The sequence below is a fragment of the Miniopterus schreibersii genome (genome assembly GCF_964146895.1).
Source record: "Miniopterus schreibersii genome assembly, chromosome: 2".
NCBI classification, from domain to species: Eukaryota; Metazoa; Chordata; class Mammalia; order Chiroptera; family Miniopteridae; genus Miniopterus; species Miniopterus schreibersii.
In genome coordinates this window covers 155,487,260-155,502,906 of record NC_138102.1, presented here as the reverse complement: position 1 = coordinate 155,502,906, position 15,647 = coordinate 155,487,260, and the positions used below count along the sequence as shown (strand labels likewise).

Genomic DNA, 15,647 nt, shown 5'->3' with positions numbered 1-15,647 from the left:
CATAGTGTCTATGATTCATCCATTCTATCATCCAGTATTTACTGAATGTAAATTAAATATCAAATGCTGTTTTAGGCACAAGGTATCCAGTGATGAGCCACTATAATCCCCCCACACCCTTTATTAGTCATCTGACTGACAAAGAAGTTCTGAATAATAATAATAATAATAATAATCACTACTTTGCATTTTCTCTCCCCTTCCCATCAATGAGAGTGAATTCCTTTTCTGTGCAAGGTGCTGAATATTCCGTCATGTCTACTTCCAAAATAATCCCATGTAATAGATATTATCACCTTTTTTATACACAAGGGAACTGAGGTCCAGAGAGGTTACATATTTGCTTAGAGTCAGGAACTGTGAGCAATATACATGAGACTGTTTTTCCCACTGCACTAGGCTCTCTCTACCACCCTGGCCAATAAAGACACCATAAACTCAAAGGCAATTCAAGAACCACATAATCCAATTTGCCAGGAATGCCTCAAGCACATTACAGTAACATTTCAGAGTATAAATATGCGCATTAGAGTGGAAAGGCTGAGTAAAAAGAGTAATAAACTGGCAAATCCTGCCCCTCTGATAGGTATTTCCCTATAATGCAAGAACAACCCAGTTTTCATTGGTCTTATTTTTTTAAATAGACTTTATAAAAACCTAAAAGGACTCCTACTTTCCCTTTATGACTCCGTTTCTCCCGTTTCACAGCCATGCTATGGACACTCAGTCTACACTCACACCCATCTGCTGTTTTCCTCGCCTTTCCGCCATCCCCTGCATTCCGGTTTCCACTAAAAATGCTCTCGGTAAAGTCACAAACGGCCACGCTCTTGCCAGATGCTGTAAACACATTCTGTTCCTAATCTTTTGGACAGTCCTCCCTCCTTTCTGCAACCCTACCTCCCCTGGCTTGGCATCTGTGATTCCGCCCATTGGACTTTCTGGTTGCTTTTCTGACTTCTCAGGCTCCCAGGCTTTGGTCTGCCCTTCAAAGACGATGTCTCCCGCGGTGCCATCTTCAGACATCTTATTACCCCTTTCGGGCTCTTGGCGATCTCATTCATGCTCATGGGGACCACATCTATTTCCTCAGCCTCACCACTCCCCAAGCATCTACAAGACGCAGAATCCGTGCCTATGAGACATGCCCACCTGGACATTTTACAAGCCCCTCCAAATAAACAAATTCAAATTGAATGAATGATTTCCCTCATCAACTTCACCTCTTCTCCTTTCCCTAAATTCCTCAGTGACATCACCAGTTCTCCAAAGTGCAAATCCTCCCGCTCCTTAACCCCTAACATTCCATGGATCACACTCCACTGATCCTGTGTCCTACCAATGTCTTTCCCTTCTTGCCATTACCAGTGCCATTCCGTTGGTTCAAGTCCGCAGAATTCCTTGAAGGTATCATATCTTTGTCTCTGGTTTTCCTACCTCTACAGTCAATCCCTTCCGGTGGCTTCACAAAGGCCCCCAAGTGTCCCTGTCCCTGTGGTGATGGAAAGGTCCTATGTCTGCACTATCCAATACCCTGTGATCTTGAGCAACTTGAAATGTAGCTACTGTGACTGAGAAACTGACTTTGTAATTTTATTTAATTCTAATAATACTTATTTTCATTTAAATAGCCAACATGAGGCTAGTGACCACCATACTGGACCGTGCGATTCTGGAGTGTTCCTCTGTAAACACAGATTTATCTGGAACACCGCTCTTTAGCGATAAAGCCCATTTTCCTTCGCTTAATATATGTGGCCCAAAAAAGGCAGCTGCCCCACACTTCTGGCCCCACATCTCTCCTCCCACCTTCTACCACCACGTCCAAACTCACACACATCCTATGTGTGATACACGTATGTATCATACATATGAAACTAGCTTGCACAATATCCCGCGCCTCCTTCCCGGGGGGAGAGCTGCCCTCACGGCCCGCGCACGCTTCCTCTCTCCTCCTACCTGCCTTTCCCCTCCATCGGCAGGGCCTCCTCTGGCCTCCTCCGCGTTCCTGGGACCTCCCTGGCACCTCTGCCAAAGGGGTGTTGCGCTTCAGTGCCTTCCCATAAGCCCGCTATGATCCAAACTGCTACAATACCTTTATCTCACTGCACTGGGAGCTCCTCGAGGGTGGAAATTAGATTTTTCTAATGACATCACTGGTATCTACCAAATGTTTGCAAATAGATGTCCAGCCCTAGCCTCTAAGGAAGGTAACTACCAGGATCAACTTCAAACATCATTCCTATTACTAATCAGGTCACATTCAAACCCTTCATTCAAGACCTGCAAGCAAAGGGATTGTCACTCGGTGATTGGTTTAGAGCCCCTTTCTTTCTGCTGCGCTCTCTTTTTACATTGTGCACACACGATTTAGACATTCCACATCCCTCTCTGTGTCTCCTTGGCACTTTCAGCAGGGATTGTCCTTTTATTTCTCTGCCAACCTAGGTCTATTACTTTCTTTGAGAACCATGGAAAAGTTCACCAGAAGCCAGAGCCTTCTTTGGCTAATCTCACACTAACCCAACTCCGCCTGCACACATAATCAGCCCTGCAGGACCTTGCCTGCTGATAATCCTGTGCCATTAATCGTATGCTGTCTTCTGAACTAGAAGGTCAATTCTTTGAGGGCAAATACTGACTTCTCTGCTTCCTTCCCCACCTTCAGCATTCTCTACTGTGCTGTGAATTTATTGGGCACTTAAGAAACATATATTAAAGCAGGTATGAAATCTTAAAGATGATGTTTGTTGTTTTATAAATTCCAAAATCATTACTCCCAACTCTTGCATTTTCAACATCCCAACATGTGTGTCTTATTTTTTAAGTGGTATCTAGATATTAAAATAAAACTGAAAAATAAAATAAAAAAAGCCATGGAGCTTTTACTCTCTTCTGAAGAAGGGTATAATATAATAAAACAAATACTGATGGGACGTTACAACTCAAAATTCTGGGAACTCCCTACCCTACTTCAATGACGTGAATAATTCTTTGAAAGACCTAGGCATCTTTAAAAAGCAAAAAGATAATCATTGTTTTTCAGCTGTCACAGGCTAGTTTCCACCTGCTGTGAACTGGAAGTAGAAATCAGTATGTTATCAAGCGACAGAAACTACAATCATTGTGACTTTGCCATACCTCTGGACACTTTCACATGGCAAGCATCTGAGATAGAACTGAGCCGGGATCTTGTCTGGATAGAACCAACATATGAAGTATAAAATCCCAACTAATGGACATCAATATTTTGAAACTATGATTTCTATTTTGATGTTAGAATACTACAAAGAAGCACCCATTCTGTTATACTAGTAAAAATCAGTAGAAAATAGATTCCTAGCTTTCAATTTTCAGATGTGTACTTAATACTTAATTCTCCTTCTCTTACCTTGCCATAAAAAAAGATGTGATATAAAGTATTAAAGGTCAAAGAAGAGATCCTACAAACACATCAGCCCCTATGGACAAAATAGCATCTGGCATTAAAGTCCTGTTCTCTATAAATACAATGAAAAGACAGTCTTTCAAGTTCTTTTATAAGTATGAACTGCTTTGTACTTTTCAATGTTTAATGGATTCATTTATGTACTAAGGTCATGGATCTTCATTAAAGTTAATAAACAATTTAATTTTTAACAATCTAATCATTTGAATGTATCAAATGACACATTTTAATTATAGAAATTAACAAGGAAAACTAACAATGTATAACTGTATCATTTTTCTAGACTACATCAGTCGCTAAAACAGCCATTGATTGAAAAGTAAATTAAGAACCATTAACCTAAGAGCCAAGAGAATTTTAATCCTAATTTAACTTTTATGAGATATCTAGTAGACTTTTCTAATTCTTATTTTAGACAAAAATTTCTACCTGACTTCTTAATTTTGCTTCAAACGGTTACTTTTCAAAAACTTCAAAACATTTATGATATAAAGAGCCCATAAATTGCAAAGCTGTATTTCATTTAGTTGAGCGGATTCATAAATAATGAGCCAGGTATTTATAAAAGTAAGAACAATCGCTATTTATCATATAATAAAATAAATCATGCTGCAGACTGTGAGCCACACACTTGCCAAGCACTTTACCTCATTCGAGTCCCTTAATAATCTTATTATGTAAATATTGTGATTATCCCCCTTTTCCAGGGGAGGATATTGAAGCTTAGAGAGATTAATTTGGCCAAATGTGGTTCCAAATGCTTCTCAGATACAAATCCCTAAATTCTTCTTCCTGTCCTCTAAGCTTACAGAAGCCTGAATAGCTTCTTTATATTCCTTCATTCATTCCAAAAATATTCATCAAATGCTTTCTAAGTTCTAGGCACTGCCCTAAGTGCTGGGGAAATAGTGATGATGTTAAAGAAAATTCCCTGTCTTAATAGAAAATACATATCTGACTGAGAAATGTGGTATAAAATAGGCAATAAACCAGACAGTGCTAAACACTGTAAGAAAATTATCATGGATTAATAGGATGGGGAGGGTCCTGGGGTTGGGTGCTAGTTTAGGCAGGGAACAGCATGTTTATTGAAACTTCTTGTTTCCCACACCTTTTTCTCATCAGTTCTCCATCCCCACATCCTTACTTTCCCTCATATCCAAAACCAAAAGTTAGATAGTAATACTAAAAATTCTAAGGCTGAGTTCTGGTTGCAAATCCCAGAAGCAACTTTAAGTTGAAAAACAGAAACAGAGTTGAGGAGAGTAGAATGAATGGATTACTTTCCTACATCTAAAAACAAATATTTTCAAAATTATTTTCAAATTAGATAACCAAACTTAAATCATACCATTTCTAAAACGTCTATGTTCTTGCTTCTACCCACCCTTCCTATCTATCTGATTGTCAACATGCTTTTAGTGGAGAAAGAAAAGACCTTACATGTTTCTACCACTTTTGTTGACAGTTCTTAGACAGTTCCATGTCTCAGGAAGAAAACCCTTTCCTCTCCAATGGTTTCAACAGTGAAAGCCACCCGAGAGTGAAACAGTGGCCACTGGAAACAAACCTGACACTATCCAGACTGTACCACAACAAGCCGATCGCCTCTCCAATGCAGACGTGCTGAAAGAGTGAAGCTACACGGGAAATTTTAGGACCAGTCACATACACATGCAAATCAGATGCCCCATGCCACTTGACCTTCCAGTAAACCAACGCCCAGGGTGCTGCTGCTGTTGTTTAATTTATTTTATTGTTGACTCTATTACAGATGTCCCCCATTTCCCCCCCTTCCCCCTTTGCATGCCTCCACCCAGCCCCCACCCTCCGGCCTCTGGGCATCACCACACTGCTATCTGTGTCCATGGGCTACGTATGCATTTATGTTCTTTGCCTAATCTCTTCACCTTCTTTCATCCAGCAGCGCCCCCGCCCCCCGGTCGCCACTCCCTCCCCTCTGACCTCTGTCAGTCTATTCCATGTATCCATGCCTGTGGTTCTATGTTGTTTAATTTTAAGACAAAGGTTAATATTTACATGTGAAGAAAAATGTATCCATCAACCCAGAACATGATAGGCAATAATGAAATCTGTATAATGTCCTAATTTGTACTTGCTCCTGCAAATATAAATTTTTTTAGAAAACCTAACTGCCTAGTTCACTATTTCAGAGTCAGAGATTTCATGGCCCTACAGCCATCAGTCTTACCTCCGCTGCTAAGTAGTTCCCAGTTGCGAGATGTTTAAATCTGAACAAGCTGTTCCACTGTCCTGCGCCCCCACGGCACGGGTCATGATGAACCACCTACAGGCAAAAAGAGCAAGGACAAGAATGGTTAAAACATATTCATGCGCCTGGTGAGCAAGTGCCAACAGTTTACCCAGGGTATCCGCCTCTTAATGCTAACTTTAGTATGTGTTTAATGTATGTTTTCACAAGAGGACAGTGTGGCAGAAAAACAAAAGTCCCCATAAATGAGGGGACTCAACAGTGAACTCGCTGTGCACGCATGATGCTATGCCTTACATCTGCCAGTGCAGCCCTACTCCAAAGATAGGCTCCCAGGCCAAAACTGGAGGTACAGCGGGGTTCCCCCCATTGGTTATTTAAACATTCATTCAACAGACAGTATTAAAAACCTACGATATGCTAGGTGGTGTTCTAGACAATAAGGACACAGCAATAAATAAGACTAGAGCTTTCAATGAGTTGAGGAACCAGGGAAGGCTCCTTTACGTATGACAGTTAGCATGAACATCAGCCTATGGCAATACATACACACACAGCATGAGGAGGCGACATGTGGGCCGAGACCCAGAGGGTAAGAATGAGACAGTGATGCAGAGAGATTGGAAGGTAACATTCCAAACAGAGAGAACCACAAACGCCCAGGCCTGGAGGTCTGGACTAACTTAATTCTTGACCCTTTCCATGTGTGCTTACTACTAACACCAGGTCCTTTGATGCCTGTCCTTGGAATTGGCCTTGCCCCAGATGCTGAGCCTCTAGGCAAGTTGAGAATAAAAGCAGAAGCTCTGAGTTAGGTGGTTATGACCGGGGGCTTGGCGCAGCAGCAAGGCTCAAGTCTTACAGCCTAAAGATGACGGTGTTTTTTTGTTTGTTTTTTTAAATATATCTTTATTGATTTCAGAGAGAGGGAAAAGGAGAGAGAGATAGAAACATCAATGATGAGAGAGTCATTGATTCGCTGCCTCCTGCACGTCCCACACCGGGGATAGAGCCCGTAACCCGGGCATGTGCCCTGACCGGGAATCGAACCATGGTCTCCTGGATCCTAGGTTGATACCCAAACACTTAGCCACACTCCGCCAGGCAAGATGACGGTGTTTGAGATCCAGCTCTGCGAATTACTACGGTATGATCAGAGCAAATAATATAACATCCTCAAGCCTGTTTCTTCATGTAAGCCTGTTTAATTCATTGATCACCTTATTTTTATTAATACTGACCACTCTTGGACTCTTGCCCCAGCCTCGAGTTCTGTGTGCTAATGCTGTATATTACTTTTTACACCTTTTGTTAGACTTCAGCTTCTATGTCTTCCCCTACTCCAATAGCTCAAATAAGATGATAATTATAAAAATACTCCAAAGTGGATAAAGCCTTTAAAAACGCTCTTCCTGTGTCAAAAACAGGTCCATCCTACAAGGCTCAGTTCTCAAATCAAACGTTTTCCAAAAATCCTATGACCCTGTCAATGTGTGAACTCTTGCGCCCTTGGGGAAGGCATAGGTACCTTTGAGAATCCCATAAATCTATTGGTTTTCTCATGTACACACACACACACACATGTTTTGTATACAATTGTTAGAGGTTAACAAATAACTTGATCACCATTGATCCCAGACTAATAACTATCCTACACATTAGTAGGTCAAGCAACAATAGTACAACTCCCTAGGGAATAATTTGGAGATAAAGGAAGATGTTTTCATTTATAACAGTGACTTTGGAAGGATGCTTTTGGCACTAATAGGCAGTGGCCAAGACATTACACAGCCTGCAATTCACAGGAGAGCTCAGCACGTGCTAACTATTGCATGTGGCACTCAGGACCATCCCACCCTTCACCTTTCTATGCTTCCCTGTATTGCACAGGCTGGAAGCCTGGCTCTCAGGGTTTTGGAGATGTTCCATTAGAATGGAAAGCAGAGCAAAGTAGAAGAGAGGCTCCTCTTCGGGCTCCAGGAAAGGTGCTGGCAGCTGCCTGGTGCAGACTCCACAGGGTGGGGTTCGGACTCCCACAGGGTGGGGTGCAGGCTCGTACAGGGTGGGGTGGGTGAGGTCTCCCAAAGCACAGGAGGAGAAGCCTGCAGCTCAGAGCGGGGGCAGTAGTGGGCAACTGCACTGCAAGATCCTCATATAAGACCACTGTTGCTCACCCATTTTCCACACCCAGTCCTTCCAATAACACTGAAACCTAATTTCCTATATTAAATACCTATTTTCTTGAAACACCTGGTGCTCAGACTTCCTGACTGATACAGCACATCACAGAGAAATGTGTCCCAGCCTACCTCCTTCAAATCTCCTACAGAAAGAAACCTACCACAAATATAAACTAGTAATACTTTGATGTATAATCATACTAAAAAGTTTTTACATCAAGTTATATGAAGAGTCCAATAATTTAAGAGAAATACCCTATGAAGAGAGAAGCGTAAATAAATTCAAGACATTTCTAAATTATTGAATAATCTATTCACTCTCTCCCTTCTGACTGCTCAATGGGTTATAGCATTTCCAACTATGCATTTTGTTGAAATGGATTTCAGTGCAGTGGTACAGTTACAGCAAAAGCTATAAAACTAATAGCAAATATATTGGAAAGAAGATTCAAAACTCCTTTTCGCAGACTTAGAGGCAAACATCAAATAGGCAGACACACATGAAAGGCAAAGAATTCACTGTATAGGGAAGTCACTATATGGCCTTTTTATCACTGTATGTCATTAATAAAGTTTTAAAATAATATCTCAATTTATTGCTATCACTATATATTTTTTTTAATTTTCAGAGCACACTGACAAGAAATGTATGGTGCGGAAATACATATTTTAATTATGAATTTATTTTCAGGTAACTTATCTTTCAGTTTTGCCAGGATAAGAGAAGTTATAAGGTGGAATTATTGGGTGGTGGCTGTTTCCCCTAACACCTTCTCAATTCCCTGCCACCCCCTGAGGGATATGGTCTCTCATGAATGCCACAGACTGAAAGTATGCCTCAATGTGTAGTGAATTTCAATAGAAAATATGTTCTTTGTGTTATTTCATCTCTATTAAAAACCATGTCATAACTTAGAGAATTATTTTTATTACATTTATAATTAAGGCTCAGCTCATTTGCATAAACATCATACTTCTTCATTTTCTGTTTTAATAGTCTGTAATTTTCCTTATTATCCCGCTTTCAATTACGGTTATTTGCCTCTTTTTTAAATCATGTACAAATAAGTCTGTTCTGTTATTACTTCTCCTAACACTAGTTAATTTAGGGCCCACATGCACCCCTGCTCTCTCAATTTCCTGTGCTCATACAGAACGCTGTTTCATCTTCTCCGTTTACCACTTCTCTCATACCCAAAAGTATCCATCAAAGACAGGAATAAATATAATATCTTCTGGAGTAGGTATTTACATGTTGAATAGTATTTTATTATAAACTATTTTCCTTTTATTTCTCCTTCATATTAGAATTTGGGCATTTTATTAATTTTTAATCATGAGAATATAAAGGTATTATTACCTATGAATTTCATTTTAGGATGTTAAAGGAAGTGTCAGAGAATATATGCTGTAAAGAGGGAGTGATGGGTTTAAAGTGGTTGAGAACCACTGTATGAGCCTGGATGTCCATTAAATCAAGACAGAACTTATCAGATGTTGGCTTATTTATAAGCAATTATGCATATCTTATCTCCTCCACCGTACAGAAAGGTTCTGTAAAGAAAAATCCAAATCTTACATTTTCTTAATTACTCTACCATATTGGGACATTTAAAAAATACTTTTTGAAGGTTGAATAAATTCTTAACTATGGGTCTCCTCACCCCAACAGAAATAAATGGCATCCCCAGAAGAACTAAATAGCCTTTGCAGCCCGGCCGGCGTGGCTCAGTGGTCGAGCATCGAGGTATGATCCAGGAGCTCTCAGTTCGATTCCTGGTCAGGGCACATGCCCGGGTTGCTCGATCCCCAGTGGGGGGCATGCAGGTGTCAGCCAATCAATGACTCTCTCATCACTGTTTCTCTCTCTCTCTCCCCTTTTCCCTTCCTCCCTTTGAAATCAATAAAGACATACTTAAAAATTTTTTTTAAAAATAAATGGTTTTTGCAGTAACTGTAGCTCTGATGTTCACTTAAAGTGAGTCATCCTACTCCATCTTAACTCCAATGTCATTTAAGGCACATGGCCTTCAGTCTTATCTTGACAACAAACATTTCACAATGGGTTTTTAAAAAGCAAAATCAACTGGGGAGAGGGATGGGACGGGGTGGAACGGGTCACTGGAGAGAAAAAGGGACATCTGTAATATTTTAAACAAAAATAAAATTTTTTTTAAAAAAAGTACAACTGAAAAAAATAAAAAAATAAAATAAAAAGCAAAATCACATATATGCCTATATTAAATGAGAGAGAGAGAGAGAAGTACCCCAGAGAAGACAGGTAAAGGAAGTAGTAACTGTTCAAACTGGTCCCAGCAATGAGGAGGTACAAGTCAGTTCACAGAAATTATTATCTCATTGGTCTATCATAAATGAAGCCTTTAACAGTAAAGCAAGCAGCCTATTGAATCTTGTCTTATTAATATAAATATTTACTAAAAGCCAAATGATATTTCACACACCTCTATTTCCCAGAGTGCTTTAGAACTGGTAGCAGAAGTAGCTGATTGACGCAAGGTCGTACGGAGGAAAATGTGCTGTTTTTTCTCATATTCATCACAGGTCAGAAACTTCTCTTGCTCTGCATGAAACAACCTAACGACGTCACCCTAGAAAAGCAAGTCAAGAAAACTATATTGCCAAGAAAAGTCTGACCGTCAGACACAAGAAGCAGGTGCATCTTTCTAGTTCTGATACCCTACTTGGCTTTTAATGATTATTTATACATTTCAAAATAAAGGAGGGGAAACTCAATGAAACACATTTAGTGAGTATATAGTAAGTCACATTCTAGGTTTATAGCCACACTCTGCACAATGAACACCAGTGAATGCACAGGTGTTGCATCCAGAAGTTAAGTAAAACTGCCTTGGATTCTTACAGCAAATATGTGTAGCACATACTTACTCCTTTCAGCACATCCTCTCGATAGGAGCTATATTTCATGAATAAAGTGATTTTCCAGCTAGTGTTGCAATTAACAGCATTCACCTATTAATGAAGAAATGTCCAGTTATAAGACTACAGATTCCATGTTATACTAGAAATTATTACTTCAACTAGAAAAGGCGAAGAAAGACAACTTTGGACAATGAGGTAGGTACGTCAACACAAATGTCTTCAAAGGACCATCTAAAAAGAGCAGTAACTAATCATAATCTATTTGTACCTCAGGAGTATTAATTAGCATCACTGGAATAAAGCTTATGAAAACAGTGAAAGAAACTATATACCTTTTTCTTCTCTCATGAGAAAATCAACAAAGGCATTTGCTCTCCTCCTGAACTTACCTCTTTGCACCCTGGGTTATCGAGAAGCTCTATGTTGCTTGCATGTAGTGGCTGTCCTGCATTCACAGGCATCAAAACAACTTTATCTCCGACAACAATCTAGGAATTAGAAATAAGGTGCAATTAAGACACTGCATGGATCTTTGGTGTTGTATTTGAAGCTGAAAATAGCCACACAAAAGTCCTCCTTATTGACCTAACACCTGGCCTGTTATTCCTCCATACACATTTTAGTTCAATTCTTTTTCTCTTTCAGGTAAACCTCTTCTGATAAATGATCATATAACCATGCCCCATAGCGCCCATCAGTGTGAATTCATAAAGCTAGTGTAGGCCCTTTTCTTCTCAGTGTCCCATTTCAGTTAGAGCTTTCTTAACCTCAGTAAGTAGGTCATTATTCCTCCCCATGCAGTACTATGCTCTGAGCACAGCAGATAGAGTGAACACATCTGTCACAAAACCAATCTACCTAAATATTAGAACCACTTCAAGTCTAAGTTGTTGTTTTTTTATTTATGCTATTATTATCTGCTTTATCTTCAAGTACTTTCATTTATAACTCAAAATATGGGGAAATTAAGTTCTGCTTTCTTAATGATAGTAACAAACCAGTTTAATTTTAGAGATAGTAAAGTTACTTCTGTTGTTAAAGTTCTATTAAAGACTTACTTCTATAGTACCTACACTCTCATTTATAGAATTGCTCACCATCTCAAAAATGAAAACAAATACCTTCCCTTTGCATATTTCACAACTGAATATTAGAATAAATTAGTCTGACAGATAACTGAAAAACAAACTAGGACTTAGACAACAATAAACAGAACTTCTCCCTGAATCTTAACCTAGACCAAGACATTAAGAAATATAACTTCACATTTTCAATACAAATTAACCTTTTATAGATTATATACAGGAATCTACATTCACATATAGTACTGTAGTCACATGTCTGGAGATTCAAATATGATAGAGAAGCCTGAAGCTCAGTAACCAAGGAAAGGAAGATTATTCTTTGGTTTGCAGAAATCGCTTCTACACATCACCCTGCCTTTTAAGTCGATCATCAGTCAGATGATGTGACTCACAAAGACCCGTCATAGAAGCTCTCTATGTGCAGACAAGAAAAGATCAACAAGAAAGAATGTTGAATGAGAGGATGAGGGGACAGAGCTGGGCTATTTTTGTGTTAAAAAAAAAAAAAGGAGGGAATAAAAGTATATGCATCAGAAATCCTTCTAGTGGTTAACTGGAAGAGGGGTGGGGAACTAGGGAGATGGTTAAAAGGTTAGAAGACTTTTCACAATGTATCTTTCTATTGTTTTCTATTTTGAACCATAAATTGGTAATTTTTACAAATGAAAAATGGACAAGAACATATAAAAGTCAACATGACATAAACATATTTCCAACATCCCCAAAAAACAAACAACAACAAAAAAAAACAATTTGTTATTGCACATGACACCAAGGCAGCTCTAAGTCTCAGCCACGTGTAAGTCCAAGTGGTCATCCATGCTAGAAATAGTGGGACCTGATACCATATCCTGCCAGTGCTACATCTGGTCTTCCAATTTCTTAAAGAACAGTTGGGTTTGGTTTACTATGTCATTTTTATCTGAACCAAAGTAAATATTAGCCAATAAGCTGCTAATGTAATTCAATATTTTAGCTATGCCCTTCCAATTAAAAGACTATTTTTGGTTGAGCCAATATTCACTGTTCTAAGTCTTCCTGTTTTACTATAGTTGTTTGTAAGCTTTGAGCCAATCCATATGTTACATGTACCTCAAAATATCACCCATAATGACTTATATATTTTTAAGAGACCAGCCACATAGCCAAAGTGTTCCAAACTCCAAGGTGTCATAAGAACGGTATTCATGAGGAGACTCTAACATTAATTCACTGATCTCAGGTTCTCAGTCATGTTCCTGATGATTACTTTGACTAACCAAGCCGGATAAGACTTTCAAATGAAAAGAACAGTATGCCAATCACAAGAAATAAAAAGAACAGTAAGATATGACAGGAAGAATACAAAAGAGGGTGAGAAATTGTTCCTATTCTCAAAGAATGCACACCTAATTAGATAACTTGGTAAATATGGAAATTGGTGATTTTCTCAAAAGAGTGCAGCCTGGAGCCTGATCCACTATTGGAAGTCAGGTGCCTCCTGAGAAGCTATTAAACACAGAACTGGAGAATCAAGTGATTTTCTGCGACATCACATTCGCTCTAATTCCCAAATTTCTTAAAAAAAAAACTGCAACACCAAAAGCACTTCTGTTGATTCTACATAACAGCCATGTGAGATTCAAGCTGGATTTTACTGAAAATGAAGACTATCCTAATGCCGTTAGCAGCTACCCTTCTATTGAAGTGGTACCTGGTATGGTGAAAAGAACATTGCAGTAGAAACCAAAACCAAAACTTTGCAGTAGAAACCTTAGTCCTGCCTTTGCTATAAATTCAAGGCATCTAGTTTCCAAACATAGCAAAAACTACTTGCGATTTGAAGACTCTCCCTAAGAGTTGAATTTTTCTCCTCATTGAAAGAAGCCTGTCATTTTCTCACTTTTAAAATGTACCATCATGGTAAAGAACTAATTCTTCTTAGCTCAAAGCTGAAAATAAAAAATTAACTACTCGGTCATGGGAAGATAAATGAAAATAAAATATTTATGTACTCTGCTCAGGGCTGTCCCCAGGGTATTTCTAACTACTCAACAGCAAGCAAGGGCTTCTACAGAGCTGAAAGTTGAGGAATCCATGAATCTATTTCCCCCAAAACTATCCCACAATTCTGTAAGACAAAGGTGCTCTTAAATGGTAGAAACCATTAATTTTTGAAGATATGAGCATTTTTCTCCCCAGCCTCACTGCTGCATTTCATTTCGGTCACCAAGCATCTTGTTGGATACCTACAACCTAAAAGTAATTGCTAGCCCAGCCGGGCGTGGCTCAGCGGTTGAGCATCGACCTGGGATCCAGGCCATCGGGGTTTGATTCCCGGTCAGGGCACATGCCCGGGTTGCGGGCTCGATCAATGACTCTCTCATCATTGATGTTCCTATCTCTCTCTCTCCCTCTCCTTTCCTCTCTCTGAAATCAATAAAGATTTTTTTTTTTTTAAAAAGTAATTGCTAAATGGTAAAATATAACTTGAAAGGTCCTTTGAACTTCGTAATTTCCTCTTCTTAGTTTAATATGCTTTTAAAGAAAACCAGTAAATATATTAGACTACTTGTTATGAAGTGACTACATTCGCATTTGCCTCCAATAAAATACAGTAGGCTTACATTTCAGGACAAAATGCTGCCTCTCCCTAGGGAAGAAAGCAAGCGTTACAATACAATTATTTATGTGGCAAACACAGGGCTGTGGTTGTGCTTATACTTTCACAGCATCTTAATCACATACGAAAGCTATACAGTGGTGAGCAACAACAGTGAGCCATTGCAGCAAACAGCAATGCAGGAGGTTGTTTTAGCCATGCTTTATGGAGCACATCTATACCAAAAGAATTTCTACTGCACCTAACAATTACCATGTCCATTTTAACCAAGATGGAGGGTTTGGGTGGTGGTTTGTTTTTATTTCCCCCATACAACTAATTATCTAAAATAGTTCATTACATTCAACTCTCGACCCTCTGAAGGCATTTAGAAGCAGGGAAAGGAACAGATAGAATAAATAAATAGACAGGATAGAGTGCATTAATAAAACCTACAGCTAATCTAATGGCCTGATTTATCCAATCATTTCATAGCATTCCTTCAGAGCTTAAGCTCAGGTTTTGATTGTTCAGACGTTTAATTTTCACTGACCACCTACAGACAGGGCCACTACTCACTAGGGGGCTAGAGAGCGGAACAAGCAATATAAGAAAGGGAATGTTGTTCACAGACATAATCAGTCTCTGAATAATGGAGAGTTGATTGTAATTAACTACCTACTAAAATTAAAATATACATCATGCCCACAGCACACATCACTTGATGCAAAAGAGAAAAAAAGTAACATTTCTTGAGGAATCAGCACAAGACTTGAAGTGCATTCCATCCCTGCATGCCATGCTTCACGCAAACCTTACCGAAGGAGGATGTCACCAGATAACCTATTAACAAATTAAACCATGAAGCTTGCATCCTGTGGAATAGACTTTGTACTTCAAAATTCACTGAAAATAGATTCACTATAAAAGAAGACATTTCCAAGATAAGAAATATCCAACACATTTAAAATGTAATTGAGAAAAGCTATCACAATAATTATATTTTTATATTGTTCTGAACTTATGATGTTCTTTTTTTTTCAATCTCAACTATTTTTCTTGATCACCTGTCCCAATATTTGCAAGGTCTTCTATTTAGGAAAGTTATTCAGTATTTACTATCAACCAGCATTTACTGTTACTGAGCATCTCCCATGTGCGAGGGACTATCACCTGCTACTTTATTACACACAAAAACATCATACTGTAGATCCTATGG

At 39.0% G+C, this 15,647-nt stretch overlaps 1 protein-coding gene across 2 annotated transcripts in view; it reads right to left on the bottom strand.

Annotated features, from left to right (window-relative positions):
* ITPR2 (inositol 1,4,5-trisphosphate receptor type 2) overlaps positions 1–15,647 on the bottom strand; it is a 405,501-nt gene that overhangs the window by 300,483 nt on the left and 89,371 nt on the right. For both annotated transcript variants that reach the window (XM_081129350.1, XM_081129351.1), the window contains exons 6-9: positions 11,152–11,250; positions 10,769–10,852; positions 10,324–10,470; positions 5,661–5,756 (exon numbers count right to left, since the gene is read on the bottom strand). In XM_081129350.1, the coding sequence (XP_080985476.1) occupies positions 5,661–5,756; positions 10,324–10,470; positions 10,769–10,852; positions 11,152–11,250 (426 nt within the window). The remainder of the gene's footprint in view (positions 1–5,660; positions 5,757–10,323; positions 10,471–10,768; positions 10,853–11,151; positions 11,251–15,647) is intronic.